Source organism: Mytilus trossulus, chromosome 1, assembly GCF_036588685.1.
Source record: "Mytilus trossulus isolate FHL-02 chromosome 1, PNRI_Mtr1.1.1.hap1, whole genome shotgun sequence".
In the NCBI taxonomy this organism is placed as follows: Eukaryota; Metazoa; Mollusca; class Bivalvia; order Mytilida; family Mytilidae; genus Mytilus; species Mytilus trossulus.
Genome location: NC_086373.1, coordinates 90,236,372 through 90,261,539, shown reverse-complemented (window position 1 = coordinate 90,261,539; position 25,168 = coordinate 90,236,372). Strand labels below are relative to the sequence as shown.

The following is a 25,168-nucleotide window of genomic DNA, read 5'->3' as shown; positions in this document are numbered from 1 at the left end:
CCGGTAAATACGAGAGCGAGAATTTTGGTTTAGAGCTAAAATAAGTTTAATACTTCTTTAAAAAGTTATCATAATTGGCTTTAGTTTATGTTTAATCCATTTAATGCATTAAAAGCGTCTTATTCATTCACAATCTCTTGTCAAACAATGTTTATTCTCGGACTCATTTTCGTAAATTTTTCTACGACCGCCATTGCACATTTTTGTGTAAACTACGGATCAGAACCGGAACAGTATGACAAAAATCCGAATTTTCACGATAATGACAACAGATGGACAGTAGACAGAAAAAATATACCAAGAGAGAAAACTACGCATTAACAGACTATTTGTTAGATAACTTTGTTAAAAATACATATCATTTTGATGTAAAGATAAGAAACAATTGGGACTAATTCATTGAGTGCCATGAAACAATGAATTTCATAAACATGATAAAAAAAAGTTTTTAAATTGATTTTTTGTTTGCTACTTTATCTTTACTTGATATAATATAAAAAATAGTTAATTTTTGTGTACTATATATTTAGTTTTGTATATATACAGGTTGATCTATAATGAACCATTCATTCATTTGACTTATTGTTGGGTAACTGAAACCACATATTTATTTTTATTTGGCACAAGAGGAAACAAATAATTCTGTAACTATAAATGAATAAATAATTTAACATAAACTGAAACAACTGTTTTTGTGGTTATAGTTTAATTGTATTCTCAGTTATGAATTGAACAATATAAACTAAAACATATAAAGGAAATAGAGCATCAAGGCGACGCGACAAACGGCATTAAAAAAAATACAGTTATTTTTTTTACGCAAAATGTGATGCTATCCAAAATTTCTGGGGAGAACACTGGTCACAGTTACCTGTGAATAATTTATGTGGCCTTGATCTCAAAGACATTAAACAGAAAATTAGAACATTTCGATTTGAAACATGGGCATATTTCAGCAAAACACAAAAAATGAATGAATAAAAGGAAGTGTGGGGTATTTATATAAAATCATCAACAGCAATCCCGTTACTGAAAACAATCAAAAAATCTATCAAAGATTATCACCCTGAATACTCCTCTTCAGAGACATCCTGTATATGGCCAAGTTTATTCTTCTCACATGAATAAAAAGAGTTAAGGATTTAGTCCATTAGATAGAAACTCAATAACGCAAATTACCATAAGATATCTAAATAATGTATTCTAGAAAATGTAATAATCTCCCATATATTACATTGCCTATTAATCTTCATTTTGTATGAATGAGTTCAAATGTAACACAATACTGCTTTGTGATTAAATATTAGAATTTATTGAATTGTAGTCCAACAAGTGATGGTTCTGGTGCTGCTATTCTTGCAAGTGAAGAATTTGTCAGAAAACATGGACTAGAAAACCAAGCGATAGAAATAGTAGCAATGGAAATGGCTACTGATTTACCAAGTTCTTTCAAGGATGATAGTTGTATAAAGGCTGTAAGTATTTAAACCTCATATCGTTATTTTAAAATAATATTAATGAATATCAAATGTTAGTCTTATCTGCTTCTTGACAAATCAATATCTTTTGGCTTTACACTAAAACTTTAATTTGTCTTGGGTGAAAAATCTTCATCAATGTGCATTATTTTCTGTGATATGGACTGTATTTTAAAATCAAATTCAAAACATTTTTTAACCCATTTTGAAAGGATATATGTTATATAGTGATACCCGAACAAAAGGTTGAAAGTCTGTCTGTACATTAATTTTGTCTAGTAGTATTTAGAAGTGTTGGATCTGTGAATCATTTGCAAAAAATTCTATTAGCAGGATTTTGAGAATTTAATTCCAATTATAAAGAAGTATACTTTTTGAATTGTGGAACTTTTAGGTTGTTCTGTACATACCCTTTCATTGGTTCTGTTATAGTTGAATCCTATGGTATTAATTTATTAAAAATGTTTTAGGTTGGATATGACATGACAGCTAAAGCTGCAGACAGAGCATTCAAAAATGCAGGTACCGTATTCGGTCGTGTATTGTCCGCATTTGTGTATAGTCCGCACCCCTTCTTCATCCCGAAATATCGAGGAAAAAGTCTAGTTCGCTTGTATAGTCCGCGGCAACTTTTGACAAGATCGGGTCCGCGAACAATGACGGAAAATGCCGAATTTGCGGTATTTTTTTTTTTTTTTTGCCGAGATCGGCAATATAGTAAGTATTGTTGTTAAAGAGATGGATAGTCAGTTAAAACTTATGATAAGTTTCTGAATGGGATCTTCAAAGATATATTTTTAATCTTTGTTTAAGATTGCAACACACTAGGCATTGTGGTTAAAAGATCGATGATGAATATAAAATTATGATCAGTTTGTAAAAGAGGACTTAAAAGATATGTATTTAATCTATTTTAAAAGTCTTCAAAAGATTCTATTTAATTGCTTAATTAAATCGTCTTACAGACTATCATTCTTTACTAATTAATTTAAAGTCCCAAACAATGAAAGTAAGAACTGTATTCATGTAATAAATGTTAATTAATTCAATCATGTACATTTAACTATCGGCTTATCACTTTTGATATCATTGTAAGTGGTAGCTTGCCCAAGCCAATAAACTGTTTAAAATTCTAAAAATAAGTATTTGGTATGCTATCAAACAAAAGAAATTAACGATCAAACAGTTAAGATCGAAAATGAATTCAACTCAGCCTGTAAAAACCAAGCTTATCCCTTTTGGTATATTAAATTGTTATAACTCTTTAATCTTATCATTTCTTTTATTGATTTGAAGAACTGCCTCAGGTTATTGAATAACATTAAATTGATTTTTATTTTTTCTTGAGCTTGTTTATAGGTAAATAAATTGTTTTGTTCTATGAAAAAGGAAAGTAAAGAAAATAAAAGACAGTTGACCAGATAAGATGTATTTATTGGAGTTATTCTGAGATCCTGAGAATGTTTTCAACACTCCATAGTTTCTCAATTCTTTTACACATACAGAAAAGATGCTTGAAACTCCAAAACCATTTACTGTAAGAAACCTGCATCAATAAAACAGAAAATGATCCTTCCTTTTTAATGACAAATACCCCAAATATACTTTACAAAAAAGAAACAAGGAATTAAAAAACACCCTTTTTGTTTATTTCAAACCTTCTGACAATAGATTGAAAGTCTTCCTTTTTTACTGAAATTTCTAAAGGAAAATATAGGTAATTTGGTGATGTTTGGTGGTCAGGCAAGTGTCAGTGGAATAAATTGAAAACACTCAAAGGAAAGCTTTTCAAATATAGAGATGTTGCTTCCTCAGAATGTTGAGCAAGAACAAGGAAAAACTATGGCAATTATCACTTTACCAAATGGTATTTTTTTAGATTTATTTACCCTGTTCATTTCTTGAAACTTTATAACTTTTCAACCAATTTATATTGATTAAAATGTGTACCTTATATATTAAAAGAAAATTGAAAATCTTTAAAGGTAATGTTTAAAAACAAGTGATGATGAGTGTTAAAACTAATTGTTTATTCAGGTTTGAGCAGAGATGATGTGAATGTGGTAGAATTACATGATTGTTTCTCCTGTAATGAACTCATCACTTATGAAGCTCTCGGGTTGTGTCCTCCAGGTAAAAAAATATTAATTTTTGGTTTAATTTTCTGGCCTGTAGCCAGGAATTTCCAAAGGGGGGAGGGGGGGGGGGGGGGTTGTTGGACTCACAAACTCAACTTTAACAGTCACAATTCGAACAGAACTTTGACTTTAACAGTGGTTTTTTGTTTTCAAGGGGGGTTCAGACGAAGCCCCCCGGGCTATGGGTATGATTTTGATTTGTTAGGGTTGCTTGGTGCTTTGCCTTTGCACCAAAATGAAACAATAATACAGGTAAATATATGATCGGAATAAAACAGAAAATTGAATAACAATGCTGCAACATAGTTTTGATAGCATAATTCAACATTCATCAATAAACCGAAATGAAATCATTAAACACTGGTTATATTTTTAACCGTATTTACGAAGTAAAAATCAGTTATTGATTATGGGATGAAGGTCAAGCAGGCGGATGTCAAACAGTGTCAATGCATTTACTCATCAATCATGAACTAGATTTAATGGAATTCTGTTATAAACAACATGTAAATATAACATTAAAACAACTAAATGGCAATGAACAGTGCTTTGATACAATTGAAAATAATAAGAGCAGAATTTAAGGATAAATGTGTGGTCATCACATGGCCATTGTTTAATTTCATAACCTTTATTGTTTGAACTTTTTAACTTTAATGTTTTTGAAATTACAGGTAAAGCATCAGAATTAGTAGACTCTGGTAACAATACATATGGAGGGAAATATGTTATCAATCCTAGTGGTGGACTCATATCTAAAGGTCATCCTCTTGGTGCTACAGGTTGGTAAAAAATATCTAAAACAACAACTAGTACTTTTCTCATTTTACAGCTTATCTCAGTCAACAGCATGTATTGTCAAGATTAAGATAAAAGAATAGTTTTGAATTATGTATAAGGGTTCTTTACAATAAATACAAAAACATTCTGGCAGCTCTTTAAAAAGAAAGATACTTTGAAGACTTTGAATTAAATACTAAAACAACAGGCTAGTTAAGTACATAGTTTTCTTCTTATTAGGCCTTGCTCAGTGTGCTGAACTGTGTTGGCAGCTTAGAGGCATGGCTGACAAGAGACAAGTATCCAATGCAAAGGTTGCTCTCCAACACAATATAGGATTGGGAGGTGCAGCAGTTGTAGCATTATATAAAAAAGGATTTCCTAATCAGAGGTTAGTTATCTTATGTGTTATTATAAATGTATGTGGTATAAAATTCAGATTTTTTTAAAGTGTAAAATAGAATCATTTTTAGAAACCTTTAAATTAAAATGGACCATTTAATTTCTTATAAATATCTCTTTTAAGTGATTTTAGTGTTTATTTGTGTTCCCACTGTCTGTACCACTCTGCTCAGCTCCTCATAAAAATTACATATCAGGGCTTTGTGATGTCAAATACATTAACCCAGCTTAAATAAATTTTATCCGGATATATCATCAATGTCAAAACGAATGAACCGTTGTTAGTAAGTTTGACTGGTACTTATCAAGATATCTTCTGATTTGGTGGTTAAATACACAAATACAATGCAATAAATCTATTATCTGATTTTGATTATATTTATATTATCAAATCTCAGCTGGGTCGATATCTTTAATTGTTTTTACGTAGGCGGTAATGGTAACATTTTTTCCTGTTGCACAGTCCATATCTTAAACTTGGATATTTATGATAGCTCTTTTTCGAAGCTGTGACATTTTCACATGTGTGGTTAAATTTACGGGGTACGAAGTGAGATTACTTTTTTTTGTAAATTAGCATACCCCAAACATCTTTTCGTGATGCGACTAATCACCACAAATGGTTAAGCTCAGTCATTTGTAAAAAATAGAAACATGTCCAATATCACTTCACAGAGATTTTTTCTTTACACATGACTTTTTCCTCATTTCGAGGCGCTTTAGGGATGTTGTCCCAGCTGCTGGACACAATATGAAGCTTATGTGAATGAGCTTGCTCATCTCACTCGACAAAAAACTTTATAAACTGAAACTCACAGCTGATATTTTACAATGTCAATATGCAGACAACCTGATAGCTGTTACAAATTAAGAACTGTTTTGCCATACCATTTATTATTGCTGTTTAATCAAAGAAGTAAACTTTATGTATTTTTAAAAGTGTTTTTATTTCAGTCGAATTCAAGCATTTGCCACCAGTGCTTCTACAGAAGACAAATTCCAGTCAGCAGCAATTTTCAAAGAGATCAAAAGCAATCTTGATAAGGTATTTCATTTTATGCTGTCATATATTTTTATCTGCACTCAAAAATATGTTATTAAGGTAGATGGGGTGTCTAAATCATAATCCATAGATTTTTTTAATAATTTGCTAAAATATAGTTTATATCATGCTTTTTTTTTTTAAATATTTCATGAAGGGGTCACTGGCTTATTATCATGTTACAGGTTATTCAAAATTGACAGATTTTGTATAGATTGTGCATGGAAAACCCAATTTTCTGCAATAAAACGAAAACTGCACCTTAGAATTTTGAGATAAAATATGAGAAGAAAGCTTAAATAGTTTGTTTTTAGACAAGAAAAAGAAAAAATGAAGTCACCAGACCCGTTTTCTTGCTACATAATAAAATAAAGAAATTCCTAACACATTCTATTGTAAAAGTACCTTTAAATGATTATCTGCCTTTACATTTGAGTTGCCTCCCCTTATGTGGCAAAGTTTGAAATAGTTGAATAAAACAAAAGATTCTGGTTTTTTTTGAAAATACAACCATAAATATGATAAAACATCTCATTTTCTATATTAAAATGAAAATCTCTAAGCAAAAATTACCTACTACTCTCAAAATTTGCACATTCTATCAAAGATTGATACTGATGTTTTCTGGTATTTCAAAATCCAATATGGAGAAAGACCTAAAATGCTTTTTTTTCTTTGTCAGTTTCCAAATTTTTATTTTTTTTTAAATAAAAACACAACCTTATTTTGTTAATTTATATGACAAAATGCATTAACTGAAATTTTGTAGGAGTCAAAAATGCCTGGAATGTTAGTGCAGATAAAAAATAATAATCCACAAAAATTGAGGGGGGTTTAAATTGTTGAAAAAGCACATATACCTTAGTGAGCAACACAGTCTCTTAAGAGCCTCTAGTTTATTTTTATTTAAGTTAATGATTTAGTTCAATTTTTAACTTCAGTTTGCATGTTATTTTTAATAAAAATCACTATCTACTAATATTTAAAATATTTTGTTTACTTTGTTTAGGATGGAGCTGCATGGGTGAAAAAGATGAAGGGAGTTTTTTGTTTTAAAGTAAAGGCCAATGATGGAACAGAAGGTGTGTGGGTTGTTGATGCAAAGAATGGTAGTGGATCAGTTAAATTTGGTGTGGAACGTAAGTTTATCCAGATGTGTCTTAAATTGACCCTCTATAAAAGATACCCAAGTTATTACTATACTGAACTTTATATTGTAGTTATGGCAATAATTGATTGTTATCTTTTAAAAGCATTTGACAGCATTCTGAGGCCATGTCTCAGTGGGTATCAAAACCATGAAAGAGACAAAAATTTTGCTTGTTATATAAAGATAAAAAGATATTGTGAGATTGACAATGAAATATCTAACCATCAGACCAAATAATGAGGATTTAAACAACTACAGGTTACCATACAGCCTTCAACAATGAGCAAAATCTGTAGCGTAAATTTTAGTCAGCTATAAAAGGTCCCAGTAATGACAAAAAGGTTAAGCAATTCAAAAGAGAAAACATATTGTCTGATTTATGGTTTAGAAAATTATTGCAGATAACAACCAACAACAACCACAGAATGGCAGGTTCCTGACTTGGGACAGGCTTATAAAAAATGTTGGAAGGTTAATCATGTATGTAAGAACTTAACCCTCCTTTCCTCACAAGATTGATAGTTTTACAAATAAAAAAATATTTTGGATCTTAAAACTTAGGTAAACTTCCAAAAGACACCTGTTGATAGAGGGTTTGTTAAAGCTAGAATCAGTCATCAATTCCAAATTTGTTTTATTTTTTTGGAGTTTTTTATAATTTAAAAAATATTTCTTTCAGCCAAAGGTGATGTAACAATTAACATGAAAGATGATGATATGTTAAACTTAATGTTGGGAAAACTGAATCCTCAGCAGGTATGTAGTAAACTTGCTGAAAAGTAAGGTATTTATTGTAAACATTATCCACTAAAAAGTTATAGCTAATTTAAAGTTTTTGTAGTGCTGTTTATTAAATGTCAGCAAATCTGAAGTCTGTTCATATAGACTTACTGTTGTGGTAAAGGTGCATTTTTCCAAATCATTGGTAATATATCAATGATAATCAAACATTTTAACAGTCCTTTGTGGTTGTCTTGAATATAGGCCAAGAGACTTTAGAACATTGTGTTATGTAATTGTTTCCCATACTTTTGCGCACACTATTGAAATGTGCTGTAACTTTATTGATATGTATCTATTTATCTTAGGATCATAAAGCATCTCAACTAGCAAGACGTTATTTTCATCCAAAAGTATTACAAAGTTAACAAACACTCAAGATAGTGGTATTGTACCTTGCAGTACAATACAAGAGAAATCAATACACTTTAAAAACACAAGTTATTGCCTGGAAACTAGAAAAATGCTTGTTTTTACCCCCTTATTCCTACGTTTGGGGTAATTATTCTTATAGAAAACAGCCTTTTCTTTGTGATATGGAACCTTGTAGTACAATTTATGAGAGATCCAAACACTTTCACACAAGTTGTTGTCAGAAAACTACAAAAATGTTTGTTTTTGGTCCCTAATTCCTAGACTGTTTGTACCATAACCCCGAAAATCAATCTCAACCTTTCTTTTGTGGTATTGAACCTTCTGGAAAAAATTAATAGAGATCCATTTACTTTAACTAAAGTTGTTGTCCGGAAACCAAATGTGTCTTCAGACGATGCCGACATCATAGCATTATACACACACCAAAAAAATTGTGTGGTTTATCCATACAGGGAAATTAAGATTATTACTAGTGTAGGTTTGTGATGTTGTGAAATATATTTTAACTTAGCAGTTTGTTATATACTGTAATACAGATGAAAAAAGAAATATGAATGATGGATAACTATTTTATATTTCAGGCTTTTTTCCAAGGCAAACTAAAAATTCAAGGAAATATGGGACTTGCAATGAAGCTGAGAGAATTCCAGTCAGCAGCAGGAAAATCTAAACTTTAATGAGACTTATATAGAAGACTTGATAAAAAGATGTAACATTAGACTTAAAAATTAAACTTGAAAAATTAATTTTGAAGGTTTAACAAAAATTTATTTATGTGATTTGTCACAAAATTTAACAATGAAATTACAAATACTGTAAATTCAGAAATTAATGCAAGGTTTTTATTATTGTGAAAAATGCAATAGAGTTGCAAAGTCGATAATTTAAACGATCTTATATGAATTAACTAGGATTTTCCCCAAAATCGTAAAAATTTAAATCACAATAATAAATGCACACATTAATTTCTGAATTGACAGTATACAAATGACGGTTCTTAATATTTATCTGAATATGACTATTATATAAACAATATATATATGAAATTTAGATTGTTGGAATTCTGGTAACAATATTTGATGTGTATTATCTTTGATAATCTTTGATATTACACATTATAATGTTTTTATAAACAAAAAGTTTGATATATCTATTGACTAGTCACAATAATTAAAAGTTTATGTTGTACTCTGTATATGTTTGATAGGATGTATTTATCACCATGAGGAACATTAATTTATCATAAGTATGTGAAAACAAAATGAACAATGTATGAAATATGTGAAGTGATACTGATGTTTTATATGATTATTTATTTATACAGACTATTGATTTTTACAAGTTATTGGTCATCATTTTTTGTGATTTTGAAAGGTTTTTAATTTGTGTTTTGTAAGATTGCTAGAATGACATGATTGTTTTGGATGATAAATATTATATGTATTTATATAAAATTGTGATAAAATAATGAATAAGTAGTTGCTTTTGTTTCTTTATTTCGTAATACATTGTTATTTGTTGTTGAAAAGTTTAGAGCCCCTTAAGGTTAATTATTCAACTACTAGCGAAGTCTAAGGGGACTTTAGGTTTGCAATCCGTTTGTCTGTCTGTCCATCCATCATTCTGGCAAATCAGTTTTTCACACTTTTTTTCTTCATGCTTGAAGATATTGATTAGATATATTGATTTATCATGACAAGTGACAGATCAAGTTTGAAGTTTGTTCAGGTCTTGTGCTGAGTTCTGATCTTTGGACTTAAAAAAATTAATCAAATAATCAGTTTTCCACCCTTCATGTCATCATGCTTGAAGACATTGACTTGATATTTGTTATATAGTTTACACCATTAAAAGATATAGATCAAGTAAGCATATTGTTCCAGAACAATTAATTTTTAACTGGTAGACATGTAGGGGACTAATTGGTATATGGTTTTATCATAACAAGATACAGATCAATATGGAATTTTGTTCTGGTCTGATGATTTTGTGCACTTTTTTATGCCCCACCTAAGATAGAAGAGGGGCATTATGTTTTCTCGTCTGTTTGTCCGTTCGTTTGTTTGTCTGTCCTGCTTCAGGTTAAACTTTTTGGTCGAGGTAGTTTTTGATGAAGTTGAAGTCCAATCAACCTGAAACTTAGCATACATGTTCCTTATGATATGATCTTTCTAATTTTAATGCCAAATTAGAGTTCTGACCCCAATTTCACAGTCCACTGAACATAAAAAATTACTAATATTTGAACCATGAAAATGAGGTCAAGGTAAGATGAACCATGCCAGACAGACCTGGACAGCTAACCATTCTTCCATACACCAAATACAGTTGACCTATTGCATATAGTACTAGAAAAAAAGACCAAAACTCAGACTTAACTTTGACCGCTGAACCATGAAATTGAGGTCAAGATCAGATGACACCTGCCAGCTAGACATGTACACCTTATAACCATACCATACACCAAATATAGAATACCTATTGCCTAGAGTATAAGAAAAACAGACCAAAACACAAAAACTAAACTATAACCACTGGACCATTAAAATGAGGTCAAGGTCAGAAGACACCTGCCAGTTGGACATGTATATCTTAGTCCTTCCATACACCGAATATACTAGACCTATTGCTTATAGTATCTGAGATATAGACTTGACCACCAAAACTTAACTTTGTTCACTCATCCATGAAATGAGGTTCAGGTCAAGTGAAAACTGTCGGACAGGCATGAGAATCTTGAAAGGTATGCACATACCAAAAATAGTTATCCTATTATTTATAATAAGAGAGCATTTAACATTACAATAAATCTTAATTTTTTTTTCAAGTAGTCACTGAACCATTAAAATGAGGTCAAAGACACTGGACATGTGAGTGACGGAAACTTCAGAACATGAGACATCTATATACAAAGTATGAAGCATCCAGGTCTTCCCCCTTCTAAAATATAAAGCTTTAACCCTTTCCTCCATAATGACGCCACCCCCTTTACTCCATAATGACGCCTTTTGACGCCTGTGTAGTACCTCAGTTGAAACACTTCGACTACAAAGTGTCTGCAGTTGACTTAATAAAGTTTGTATCCAATATGAAAAGGAATATCATAGGAATATCTGACTTAAATTTATTTGATGAAATAGTTGTTTTTCACAATGCTTTAGTACTTCAAATCATAAGTTCAGCATTTTATCAAAAAAATCCTATGAGAATCAAGTATGCAAAAAAAAAAATTCAAAGGGGAAAGGGTAAAAGAAGTTAGCTAACGCCGCCGCTGCCAGATCACTATCCCTATGTCGATCACTCTGCAACAGTTGCAGACTCGACAAAAATCCTGGTGGCCACCATAGCTTTGTTGATATGCCCAAAAGAAAGATTAAGAAATGAAACAGGGTTCTAAATACTTGAGTGAATGCAGAAGTAGCCTTGTTTTAACTATGCACAAACAATAGCCTTTTAGTTAGGCACAAGTGGGAATAAATGTTCCCTGATTTGATGCAATTGCTTCAACAGGCTGCTTTGACATGTAATGTATTTTGTAAATTCATTTCACTGATTTTTGCTATCCATTTTATCAGAACTATTAGCGGGTTGGACTTGTATTAGCAACATAACAGGTGCAACCTGTGGAGCAGGATCTGCTGACCCTCCTGGAGCACCTGAGATCATCCCCAGTTTTTGGTTGGGTTTGTGTTGCTTAGTCTTTATTTTTCTATGTTGTGTTTTGAGTACTATTGTTTGCCTGTTTTGTCTTTTTCTCTTTTAAGCCATGGCGTTGTCAGTTTATTTTTCAATTTATGAGTTTGAATGTCCCTCTTGTTTCTTTTGCCCCTCTTAGATAATTGTTGCATTTAATGTTTCAATGATTGAAAACATTAAAGATGAAATCTTGTACACTTTAAAACATTTTAAAAAGTTTGAAAATCATATTTTATTTGTAAAAATAAACATTCAAATTGTATATAAAAGGAATGTATAGTATAGATATGTTATACAATGCATAGATGATATGTCTGGTATGATTACATAAACAATAAAGCAGTTATTCCAAGAAACAAAGTATGTCCATTTCATGGATAAGAACACTAGTGAAAGATAACAAAAAATATAAAAATGCTTAATTTAAATGTGTACAAATCTAATTGTGTGTAAAATTAATAAAATGACATCTTGCATATAATTATCTACATAATAAACAGTTCAGAATAAGTGTAACATAAATAGTATTGTCTTAAACACAGAAATAGTGTATATATAAATAATCATTTGATACAGGCATACAAAGACGCAAAAGATCTATCCCAACAAAAAAACAACCTTTCTATGTAAATTATATTTAACAAATCCTTATCATAATAAAAATGTACACATCATTACAATATTGCTGTATTCTTTTTGTACTTATTTCAAAGTCCAAGTATTAAATATATGGCTTAGTTATATATGGCATCAAAACTAGTAAATGATCTAACATTCTTAGAAAAAAATAAACAATTACAAAAACACCAATGTCCAAATTATGATTACTAGTACACAATAAATTTATTTACACTGTCATTATGCATTGTTATGAATTACAGTATGACCAATCAAATGTTTGGCCGCAATATAAGAAATAAAAAATATGAAAAGCATCTGCTTAGTTCATCTGTCAAATGATAATTAAGTTATTCTAAAATACTCTGTTTCAGTTAAGCTGTGGGGTCAAAAAAGATCTATGCAAGTGCAAAAATTGCCTGGTTTTGATAACTCCTCATTATAATTTATATAAGAGAAATCCAGTACCAAAAGATAACAATTTCTCCAAAAGTATCTACTATCATGCATAAATTAACTTGTTCTATGGTGAAATATGTATATTACAATAAACTAGTGATATAACTTTGACATGATCTAAATCAATTCTTACTGCATTACAAATCCATCCCTTTGTTCAAGTTTGTATATATATGTACATGTTTAAAGATTCAAAGTCCATCACTTTTATATTTATAAGCAACAACAACAAAAAATAGTTAAAAATAAATTGAATTGTTTGTTTTCCATATTTCAGCTGACATAGTATTGTTACTTCTTCACCAGTTTGCATGATCCTATTTAATAATCAATTTGACCTTTTCTTTATTGATAGATGTTTGCTTAACGCTGCATCAGTGCAAAAAGGCTATATCGATGCCAGAGCTTATTCAAGTACTTTACAATTTAAAGGACTTTTTTTATGTTGTGGGACTAGCTAATGGGAATGCTTATTTATAAAGTTTTAGCAACAAAAAGGTAAATGCTTGTTCTTTGAAGGAGACAATTTTCCACTAAAAATATGGTACATGTACATGATATATTGCACTTTGGTTAGTGAATAACAATATATAATGCATAATCAAGCTTTCTTACCATAAAAAAAAATATTCTAAATTGAGTGAAAAATTTAAATCACATGCATACTGTGTGTTAGTCCTAAGATGCACAATATTTGAAAGTCCCATTGGAAAATGAAACAAGTACATATAAGCTGGATAAAACTTGTGTTCTAAATCATAATTTAGGCTAAGCCTGGTGAAGACAAACAATTCCAATTACATGTACAAAAAGTTGAGTGAACAAAAAAGTTTTACATCTAGGTTTCAAAATAAAAAGAAACTTATAATCAATATAACAACTACTTCTATACTTCAAGTGAGGGATTGATTGACTTGTATATGTAAACACATGATACAGATTTCTTGTGTGACAGCATGTGTGAGGCTATGGACAGGGCAACTGGAAAACAAGACTGCAGTCAGTGTATGAAAAGTGTTCAATTTTTTTTTTCAAAATAGGAGTTTCAGTCTGACTTCCCAATTTTTTTTGTTTGTTTGTTAAATTTTAACAAAAAACAAATTGAAGTTAAGAAGTAGTATGTAACTGTTGATATAAAAAAAATCACTTTTGTAAAGTTTACAAAATCCTGCATCTCAGCATGAAAGCTTTATTTTATCAATAAAACAGAGCATTATACTCATACATGTTTATCAGAGTTTTGCGTGAGGGAGATTCCTTAATTTGTAATTATTTCCATATAAATGTTGTAACAGCAAATTGTATTAACACAATGTCAATATTCTCATGCCACTACCAAAGGCATGCACAAATATGCAATAATGTAGTCCAAATAAAACCAAAGATAAAAACTTTAACATATTTGTTCAGTCATCATTTGCAAAGAGCAGGGAAAATTTCAAAAGGTATCATTGTCAAACACCATGTTTTGTATAAGTAGTAATGGGAATAATCTCCACTTTCAACTAAGTTCTTAACTAGAAGAGAACAATTTGAACAAAACCAAAAGACTAAAAAATTTATAAAAATATAAAGATCTAAAATAGAATGACTTCAGCTCATTTTAACATTGACTGGTTCACGTTTTGGATTATATTCTAAATGTAATTCATCAATAACAGCATATCTATTACTATCTTCTAATTTAACAATGAATGGATGCATCTCATCACCAATATCTCTAGGGACAGGAACTCTTAAAACAGCATGTTTACCTCTTTCACGCTTAACACTTTGGAAAGTTTCACAATCATTCAGGATATCAACAGTAAATATAATTTCATGACCTGCATCTGAAACACTGAATCCATAACAATCTGTTGAACTCAGAGAAAATCTCTGATGACCTTTTTTTATCGGAGGAGTTATTCCACGACTGTCAACTCTCATTTGTCCATCCATGCCTAGGAAACAGAATATACCATTAATATGTTCAAAATCATTATATTTTGAAGATCGTACTACTATATTGAGACCTGTTTCTCCTTGTTCGACTGGTCTGTTCTTTCTATTTATAAACATAACTCGTCCATGCAAGATATTGTGAGGTGACGGACGATATTTACCTTTAGTTAAAACAAAAACAGCTTTACTGGTAAGAACAAGAGCCTCTTCACTACCTAGAACTGAATGCTGCTGAACATGAAGTCCCATCTTTAACCATTGCATGGGCCTGAAAGCAACATTATCTCTCATGTGAACTAACGGATCTAACTCGTTTTTGGATAGATGACGATTCTTATTGAGATATTCATCCAGATCTGGGTTACTGATATCCCAAAAAGATGTTGCTGGATCAAACCTATAAGCTATATGCATGAGCTCCTTATTCACATGTTGTTTGTCCTCCTCTGGTTGATATACCAATATAGAACCTCTAGTGTTGTCGGTCAGCCATTTTAACTGAGGTACAGAGTTTCTTATCAATGAAGCTCTAACAGTAAATACAATGGGAGGTTCAATCTCATGGGCATGTACAAAATGATACATGTCAAGGGTCATATTCCATGTGTATCCTATCTGACTTAAGTCTGTATGAGTTCCTGTTGTCCATCCTAATGAAAGTGTACATTCAGGAAACAATCTTTGGACATGTTTGATGAATCTAATGCCATCGACTCTTGGTTCATGGCCGAGAGGACCTTTTATAATATTTGCATGTAACCACACTGGAACTTGTAGCTAAAACAATAAATAATAATGTTGTTAAATAAACTAATTTGATAAAATATATATTCCCTATGATCTTTTCTGTACCAGTATAAAAACATGAATCAATTTAAGCCTTTAGCTAACTCATACTTTCATGATCTTCATTAAATTCATATATTGCTCAGGTCATTTTTTTCAATATTTCATTTGACACTTTCCTACAACCCATCTAGAGGAACTGAAATGAGTAAACCAAATACAAGATCACAAACTAAACTATATAAACTTAAAGCCAAGTATTATATGTATGACCTTTATCCTTTCAGTGATTTCGGTTAAGCTTTAGTAGAAATTTGACCGACCAGTTGTAAGGAAGTGAGTGAACACCAGTGTAAGTTTGGTTGTTCTTATTCATAAAATGTCAAGTTGTAATGAAAACAATTGAAATTTAGAATAATACCCTATATTCATCTCTTCTCATCATCATCTAAACACATTTAATCACATTACTTCTATGTATTCCGTATTCGTATATTTCTTCTGCACCATTCTAATTAAAATACAAACTCAGGTCACTCCTATTTCTGATATGTTGCTACATTGTATATATACATATCAATATACATAATAATATAAGTCTGAGAATCAAACACAGCTTATATGCATATTCATATTGTATTTTCAAAGACCAGAAGAATTTAAATGGAGACTAAGTTTTTAGTGGTTCATAAACTGAAAATGTTTCTATGTAAATCTTGTAACAGCATACTTCCTGTTTTACTATACATGTTTTGAAAATCAGTTGCAAATGGCTTACTGTAATAGATCACATCTTCCCTAGCCAAGGAATAGGACCCATTCCCCTCCTCTCAATGGCTAGCAAAGATGAAAAGATTGGTTCAAAGTACAAAAATTCTTTCTTCCTTTTTAACAACTTTATCCAAATTTCATTTTATTTTTATTTTACCAAACTCTTATATTCCTGAGTAAAAATTAAATAAATAAATGCATCAGCAAAATATCTATCTTTAAATAATCTTACTTTATGTTTGACTGCCTTCAGTTTCTCCAAAGTAATTTCTACAGCATCTGTTGACTGGAAGTCTAACTTAAATCCTTTCTTTTTGGTAGTAACAAATAATGCTAACCATTCCTCCAGGTTTATATCACTAGTAGTATCAGGTAACTTAGCCATGATTGGTTCTAAACTCTGTTTATCTGTACCTTGACCTTGAAGCATCACATCAGCTTCCACCATTTGTGCTTCACCTATCCCATATCAAAAACATGCTTTATTATAAATGCTTTTAGTTTATACCATCAGCAATACAATGAAATGCAATTAAAACACTTTTTATTTTAATTTTTTGCCCAAATATCACAATATTTACTGATAAAATATAGCATTCAACAAAAAATGGATAGAAACTGCATCTTTTACGAGTTTAAACATGAGAAAATAGCAAATTATTCTCAATATCAAATAATATACAATTATTATCTTAAACCAAATACTTACCGAAACACAAGACAATGATTGCTTTATTTCATATTGAATTTCATAGTGAGATCCCCAAGAAATGTACGTAATGACTATTAGTTTCCACTAGTTATTTTGGAGCCCTTTATAGCTTGTTGTTCGATGTGAGCCAAGGTTCTGTGTTGAAGGCCGTACATTGACCTATAATGGTTTACTTTTATAAATTGTTATTTGGATGGAGAGTTGTCTCATTGGCACTCATACCACATCTTCCTATATCTAGTTACCAAAACCAAAAACCTTCCATGATTTTAACATAATAAAACATATAACAGCATGCAATGTTTTGCATGGTGAAAAACCCTTTTCCACAGATGAATATGCTTATTATTAATTCAAAATCCCATTCATAAAGAAAACCCTTAGCAATTGCTTTCAATATGGAATAATATGTATGATATTGTTCACATGATGCATCTGAAATAGGTCAGTCAAATATCAGAAATAATGCATTTGAGATTTTTTATCATATATTTGCTTAAGTTATTCAAGTATATTGCATTAAGGTAGCACAATACAAAGATTTTATAACTCTAACTTCCAAGTTTTAAAATGCTGTAACTTTCTTAATAATACTTGAAAATTTATAAAAGTGGTAGTTTTGGATAGCTAACAGAATACTCTTTCAAATTAATGCAATGTTAGTATTATGCAACGATTATGTAGCCAATTATAATGTTAACTGTGTCTAAAATATTTTTCACCAAATTTCCACTTTCAAATGAAATTAGCTTCTGCATAGGTATCCCTAGAGGGTTGATTTTATTATATGTTGTTCCTATGGCCATTATCTACAAAAGGGTGTCTCAGATTTCAGATAGAATGTATAGAACAAATTTTACACCTAATTAAACATTATCTTCTTTTATGTGGTTAGGATGTTTACACTAATTAGAGATTTATGAGAGAATTGAATACCATAGAGACAATCTGAGACACCCTTTTGAAGCCCATGATGTGTTGATTAAGATTTCGTTAAAATTTTCTGTATAGTTAAAGAGATGATAGAGCTAAATTCATTCAAGTGAACCTACCCAGATTTTGCCACTAATTACATAATAATTGATTACATAATGATTGCATAATAAAAATATTGCATTCATTTAACCGATTAATCTTTTATCTATCTATATATACCTCTTTTATTATTTTCTATGCATTCATAAGAAAGTTACAGCATTTCAAAGGTTAGTGATTGGAAGTAAAAAAATCTTTGTATTGTGCTACCTTAATTAGAAAATTGCTAAATTTGCTTAATTTTTAAGATATTCCAAACAGGGTTTGAGCACAAGCAATACTATTCCTTAAACATGTTTAAATACAAATGTTTCATACCTTTCATTGCCTTACGTAACGTAAGTCTGCTGTTAGCTCCATGAAACCATTTAATATTGACACCATCATTTTCTGCATTGGTGAAATAATACAATGTTGGTGTCCCTGGACCTATCTTCAAAAGTGGTATCTTGTTGATAAGAAAAAAAGGTATTATGCCTGTAAAAGAAGATTAGTAAATTTAATTTCCAAAGTTTGAAGTTTGATGATAAATTGAAACACAATATTCAGAGACGTCAACAACCCCATGAGGAAAAAAAAAATAGATAATGATATAATAAACCTACATACAATTGTTGACCATAATCTTTCTTGCTTTACATTTGTTGGTCAGGTGACATTCCACTGACAAAACTGGTATTGAGGAGGGTTATATGGGCTAGGGATCATATTTGGGTAATAAGCTACATATAAGGATATTTTTGGTCCAAATGTTGAAAATTATATAGGAAAGACCAAAAAGATTAGTCAAAACATGTCATTAGTTTATTCAGTTGAAATATAACTAACAGATGTTTTGCAAATATTGCTTAACACAGCTTATACCATGTATAGATCATTTCAACTGCATATCAATATATATTATTATATATCAAAACCAACAGTATAAGTTTTGCTTGTATGAAACAAAACAACTCATGCATATTTCTTTTTGAAAGGTGGAAACTTCTTTTTTGGTTAATTATACATGTAGTTTGGGTTGTATTTGAGAAATTTAAGTCATTATCAAAACTGGATGGTACAATAAACAATGTTTACAACATAAACAACAAATAAAAGCAGGTAACATATATAAAAATGTATTATAAAAACATGCTTCAACTTATATATGAAGCTTTTTAGGTAGATAATTGAATGAACATACAAAAAATATGGTCATTTTAGAACAATAATGAATATGAACAAAATAAATTGATTTCTTATTAATTTTAACTCTTTTTTTATTACTGGGTCAACAATTACCGTTTTTAAGTGACAAATTCAACCTCTCTGTCTTGTCCTATTTTTCATATATAGATTGCTGTCTAATATCAAGCCAATATACATGTAAATCAACTTTATTTTTCATTCACATACTCTTGTATTCATAATGTATATAGTCTGAATTTTAATGTGCGTATTGTTATACATTTACTTTTCTACATTGGCTAGAGGTATAGGGGAGGGTTGAGATCTCACAAACATGTTTAACCCCGCCGCATTTTTGCGCCTGTCCCAAGTCAGGAGCCTCTGGCCTTTGTTAGTCTTGTATTATTTTAATTTTAGTTTCTTGTGTACAATTTGGAAATTAGTAAGGCGTTCATTATCACTGAACTAGTATATATTTGTTTAGGGGCCAGCTGAAGGACGCCTCCGGGTGCGGGAATTTCTCGCTACATTGAAGACCTGTTGGTGACCTTCTCCTGTTGTTTTTTTATTTGGTCGGGTTGTTGTCTCTTTGACACATTCCCCATTTCCCATCTCAATTTTATTGTAATTGAAAAAATAAAAATAAAAACAAACATAATTGCATGCTTGACGTAAGGGTACCCAAATTGCACGGAGTACCCAAATTGCACCTATTCAGAAAAAATAGCAACTGATACCTTATAAGGTTTTCTACAGACTAAACAGTTTGTATCTTTATGATTTGATACTATGCACGTCTTTCAACATAGGTAAACATATTTAGATATACACAAAACGTTCACAGTATTTATCAACAGATGGCTGTTTACTGAAAAAGCAAAATGTACGAAAACATCACCATGTGACGTCATCAAAACGTCATCTTTTTAAAATTAGCAAATACAATATATTATAAGTATTAATTTCATAAAATATGAAAAGTAAGCATGGACTAATATCCAATTGTTCAAAATATTTGAAGAAATTAAACAGAAGCTCGGTTATTAGACTTTTGACGATGTGAATTTAAGCATGGATGCAATTTGGGTACTCCTCATTACAGAATCATGGATAGTTTGGAGGTTGATTCAAACCCATTTTTTTATGACTCAATATGGATTAAAAATCAAACTGGTATACCTATACAATAAAGAAGGATAGGGCTTCAAAATAAACACAGTATGGACATTTTTTTCTTGATCATATAAAAACTTGGGTGAAAAAACTGTCAAAATAGGTGCAATTTGGGTACCGTCACGTTGGGCTTTGAGAGAAATGTATCATCATACATTGTTAGTCCTAGATTCTGTTACAAAGTAAATTTTATCGAAAAATCAAATAGCATTTTATTAATGATTATTTATTAGGAAATGTCAATTCATTTTTCCTGGACCAGGGGAAAACATTAGGGGAAAGGGGGAGGGGAGTAAAACAAATTGATTTCCCTTCAAAATAAGAGGGGAATGAAATATGATGTTCCATTTAAAAAAAATATCTTGTAAGTTATCAAAAAATAAATAGTTTAATTTGTTGCTGAATAAATTCACAAACAGACAGTTTTGAAAAAAAAACGTACATTTATAGGAAATGTTATTGTGATTACTGTATTTTGAGAAGGGTAGGACCTTTATCAGGACTCCAGGATCAGTTGTTTTAAGCTCGGGATTTCGGGATTAACCATTTTGGGATCCGGGAATTCTTTTTTCGAATTTCGGAATGGAGGGATTTAAATTTGTAACCTCGGGATTTCGTGTTTTAAAGTCCGGGATTTCGGGATCAGGACACCTCCTACCCTCCCCCCCTAATTTTTGAATGAAGAGATACCCAAAAATAGATGTATACCAACATTATCGACATTCTTCAAATACAAGTGTCACCTGGTAATCGATCGTCAGTCAGTATTGTATTATAAACCAATACAAATTTGTACTATTCCAATCAACATGTAAATATATTTTACATAAAAGCTTTTGTATAGAGGCATTACACACAGGTGCCAATATTAACACACCCACCGATAAGTTGTCATAAATCATGCATGTGGACGCTGGTATTAATTAACGGCCAGTTTAAGAAGTCTAATCAAGCTGTGACAATTTGCGCACTAGATAAGAAGTTTTAGTAGCAATAAAATTATGTTAGAAAAACATTTTGGTGACCTGAACTGGGGGGGCACGTGCCCCTGTGCCCCCCGGTAAAAACGCACAAATGATGTTCACTAAAACCAGAGTTTTTGACGGAAATGCACCAAACTGGAAAGTATGACCAGAAAACATTATATTTTCTGTATTACACACATGATACATAAATGTAGCAATTAGATCTAGGTTAAAAAAAATGTGTGATGCTTTATTACTTTAAATATTGACTGAATAAATTGATATTCACTTTCTTGTCGCTTAATTTGTTTTCTTGTCCCTATATAGTCTTCTTGTCATTTAATTATTCCTCTTGTCACTTCTTGTTGCTAAAATACTTCCTGTCGCTTAATAGCGAGACTGCTTAAGCTTTAAGCCATAGAGGTATGGTTACAATGTAGGTTAGGGCACTTGTTTTTATTTGCCGAGGTTTACTATTCATGGAACCCTGGAAGATATTTTTAGGTTAGGGGATGGTCAAGTTAGGTTCAATGTTATAAGATAAGGATGGTTTATGATAGCTTTTATATTGGTTTGGACCCTGAGCTACAGTAAAACTATTAAAAGGAAGCGAAACATAGCACTTTCTGGTCGAGCGAGATGAACCGATTTCTTCTTTTGAGGTTTCTGGACTTACCGCCATTTACTCTGTAGTATATCAGAAAGAGTACTATGCCTAGTATGACATGACAAACAATATACTGTTTGAATTTTTTCGGACCAGGAAATTGACCCATTCTATTCATAAATTGAGCTGAGCGAGCTGCCATAGCGTTGATTCATACGGACTGGTCACAAATTCTAATGGACAACAGAGAGCCAACGTACAGGGGACAGTAAACCAGATTAAAAGAATAAACAACGGTTTCGATTGGAATATCCGGACAGTTGTGATAGTCGAGTCGACCCCAAATCAAACCGGCCACAATTTTAAAATATTTATAAGCGATAATTGGTCTCGCAAGTCTTTATTCAAAACAACGTTCAAACCTAAGTGTGGGATAAAAACTGCAATTTGTAGACGTGTTTCAAAATAACCAAATTTTCGAGCACAAACAAATTTAAAACATTTTCCAAAGACCAAAAAAAGTGAAAAAGTATATTTTAACTAACAGTTCGAACAACTTATGTTCTTATGAAAAGCAAAATTCTGACCCGGATGAGATTTCATCCGGCGGAAAAAAATGTCAAAGAAGTTGTGGCTATTTTTTTATCGGGAGGAAAATATTTTCCATAGTCGACGGTGAAGTTCTCAGTGTCTGGGAAGTTCAAATTTTGACTGATAGTTAATAAGAAAAAAAACTTAATCTTTGGAAATACTATGGACTTATAATAGTGTATTTCAGTATAAGTTCAATAAGTAAAGTAAAAAAACAAATAATGGATGTTTATGGAAAATAATTTCACAGATTATATTCGAAAATAATATCATGAATTATTAAAGTAAATGTCATTCTTCTAAAAGACAATTATCATGAAACAAAACCAGAAGTAAGTTCTCAGATCTTAATTGTGTATACTGAGTCCGCTTTTGTTTATGGTCCCCCTTTCATAAACATCTTCTTTCCGACTGTGTCTAATAGGCCTAGCATGGTCAATACTTAAGAAGAAAAGGGATGAGTGTCATCATCACACTGTACAACGGAAAACTATGTCCATTTTATCCTTTTTGCTCTCTTTCTTCACTGTGTCGATGGAAGCATTCTTGAAGCCGAAAATACGGACCATGACTGTATGTAGTGTTATTCAGAGAATTAGATTATAATTGCGAACACGGGAAATTGTATGATTGATATTGAAATAACAATAACCCAAATTACGGTTCGTGAAAATTTTTTCTTCAGATTTTTTCTAGCTGATCATTTTTGTTCTGTTCAAGTTTTCAAAAGAATGGTTAAACAACAACAACAAAAATCGATTTAATAGCAATTACTGCTGTCATAGAAATTTAGTTTGATTATTCAGTCTTGAAATTTAAACCATCAAAATACCCAGTTTGACAATTCAAGCTCAAATTTTGTGCTCTCGAGTGCTGAATTGCCCGAAAGCCTTGATTTTTGAAAAATCATTTTCGATAGTTAGAGGTTTCAGGCGCGGATCTAGAGGGGGTGGCCGGCGGTTGAAACACCTTTTTTTGGACGATCAATGCATTTGAATTCCAAACTATTTAGAAGAAATTTTTCATTTTACTGATAATCAAAACTATAACTTACGTTCAGCTGATGAATAACTATTAAATCTTCCAAAACCAAAAACATTTTTTTTAAAGAAAACATTTACATAATTTCAGGTTCTCAAATATGGAACAGTTTACCAAATGAAATCAAAATGAGTGATACACTTGTATCTTTTAATTAATGAATGGCTATTATTTATTTTAATAAAATCAAAATAAATCATTGCCATTCATTATAAATAAATTTCTTTCAAAAATCAGGCTCAATGAACTTTTTATATTATTTATATTAACAATAACAAGCGTACACACATGTTGGCGTATGAATACACAGCGTCAGAGTGGGCGTGTCGCCATCAAAATTGACAACATTGAAAATAAAACTAATAATTTTAACCAATCAGAAGACAGTAAAAACACCAAATTTATTTATAACAAAATGCTACAAATTTTTCATCAATTGTGCAAATTAATATGTCTTTTCATTATTATTTCAATACAGTTGTATATTGTGTATAATATAACTTTATAATACTGTGTGTACTTATAACTATGTTATTATTATTTTGAGGAATCTCAGGAAGATTAGTTTTAACTAATGGGATCATCCTCTTGAAATAAAGATCATTTATTTATTTATTTATGGGGACATGTAGTTGGACCACCCCCCTTTTGTCCTGGGTTAGGAACCCCCTTTTAAAAATTACTGGATCCGACCCTGTCTGGATTTGTCTCAGCTGGCGGACTTTAAAACTGCAACACACATTTAGTTGATTTTTTCTAACCACAAACACGTGAGTACACAGACACGTGTGGATAGTATGTTTGGATGTTTGACAGTGTTTTCTGACAAAAAAAGTTTTAGTTTAAACATATTTTATTTGTTTAAAATAAGACACAAGTCACACAGACTGTCGTATAAAGTCTTCTCCATTTAACATTTATAGCAATATAATACAAAAATATATGTATGAGCATGCTTGTATAGAATGGTATATCTATTTAGTATTTAAAATTAAAGAAAAAAGAAAATAATAATACAGATTTTTATTTTTTTAAATAAAAAAATAAACGAATATTTAGAAAGCAGAAACACAAAAAATACAAAATTAAAAAACAAAAATAAGAATGTCAAAAAAAGTGGGGAATAACTTTACTTAGATTATGATGTGTGTGTGATCATGGTTTGCTATCTAGACAATTTGAAATCTCTTGAAAAATAGTTCTCTGCCCCTATGTTCTATCATGGAAGTATATATTACCAATATGATACTTCCATGGTTCTATGCATGTTTTATGTTAAACTGTTTTCCACAGCGACAGCTAACCTATAGCAAACACTATAAATAAGCAATGCCGTTTATTTAAGATCTGGTTTTAATGTTCATCTAGGACTATCGTGGAGGAGACACCAATTTGGATTAGTGCCGACCGTTCATACATTTTATTAAGCTAGGTATTGCTTTTAATATCTAATCTAAA

At 30.9% G+C, this 25,168-nt stretch overlaps 2 protein-coding genes across 3 annotated transcripts in view; one reads left to right on the top strand and one right to left on the bottom strand.

Annotated features, from left to right (window-relative positions):
* The window catches only part of LOC134690073 (sterol carrier protein 2-like), a 31,451-nt gene extending 21,828 nt beyond the window's left edge, over positions 1-9,623 (top strand). Inside the window, exons 10-18 of the mRNA XM_063550050.1 lie at positions 1,325-1,475; positions 1,949-2,000; positions 3,516-3,611; positions 4,291-4,398; positions 4,637-4,787; positions 5,753-5,843; positions 6,850-6,979; positions 7,670-7,746; positions 8,727-9,623. Coding sequence (XP_063406120.1) covers positions 1,325-1,475; positions 1,949-2,000; positions 3,516-3,611; positions 4,291-4,398; positions 4,637-4,787; positions 5,753-5,843; positions 6,850-6,979; positions 7,670-7,746; positions 8,727-8,822 — 952 coding nt within the window. The 3' untranslated portion in view covers positions 8,823-9,623. The remainder of the gene's footprint in view (positions 1-1,324; positions 1,476-1,948; positions 2,001-3,515; positions 3,612-4,290; positions 4,399-4,636; positions 4,788-5,752; positions 5,844-6,849; positions 6,980-7,669; positions 7,747-8,726) is intronic.
* Positions 9,624-11,488: 1,865 nt separating this feature from the next.
* Positions 11,489-22,365, bottom strand: LOC134690033 (uncharacterized). 2 transcript variants are annotated; one of them, XR_010101898.1, is made up of 5 exons: positions 22,148-22,365; positions 18,485-18,643; positions 16,652-16,878; positions 13,337-15,639; positions 11,489-11,766 (listed from the first exon to the last, which is right to left on the bottom strand). XR_010101898.1 is itself a non-coding variant. In XM_063550006.1 (4 exons), the coding sequence occupies exons 1-4, from the start codon at positions 22,278-22,280 to the stop codon at positions 14,512-14,514; spliced, it is 1,647 nt and encodes a 548-aa protein (XP_063406076.1). In that variant the 5' UTR covers positions 22,281-22,365; the 3' UTR covers positions 13,040-14,511. The 2 variants fall into 2 exon arrangements, 1 of the variants encoding a protein (XP_063406076.1); XM_063550006.1 differs by lacking the exon at positions 11,489-11,766 and having other exon boundaries at positions 13,040-15,639.
* Between the last annotated feature and the right edge of the window lie 2,803 nt (positions 22,366-25,168).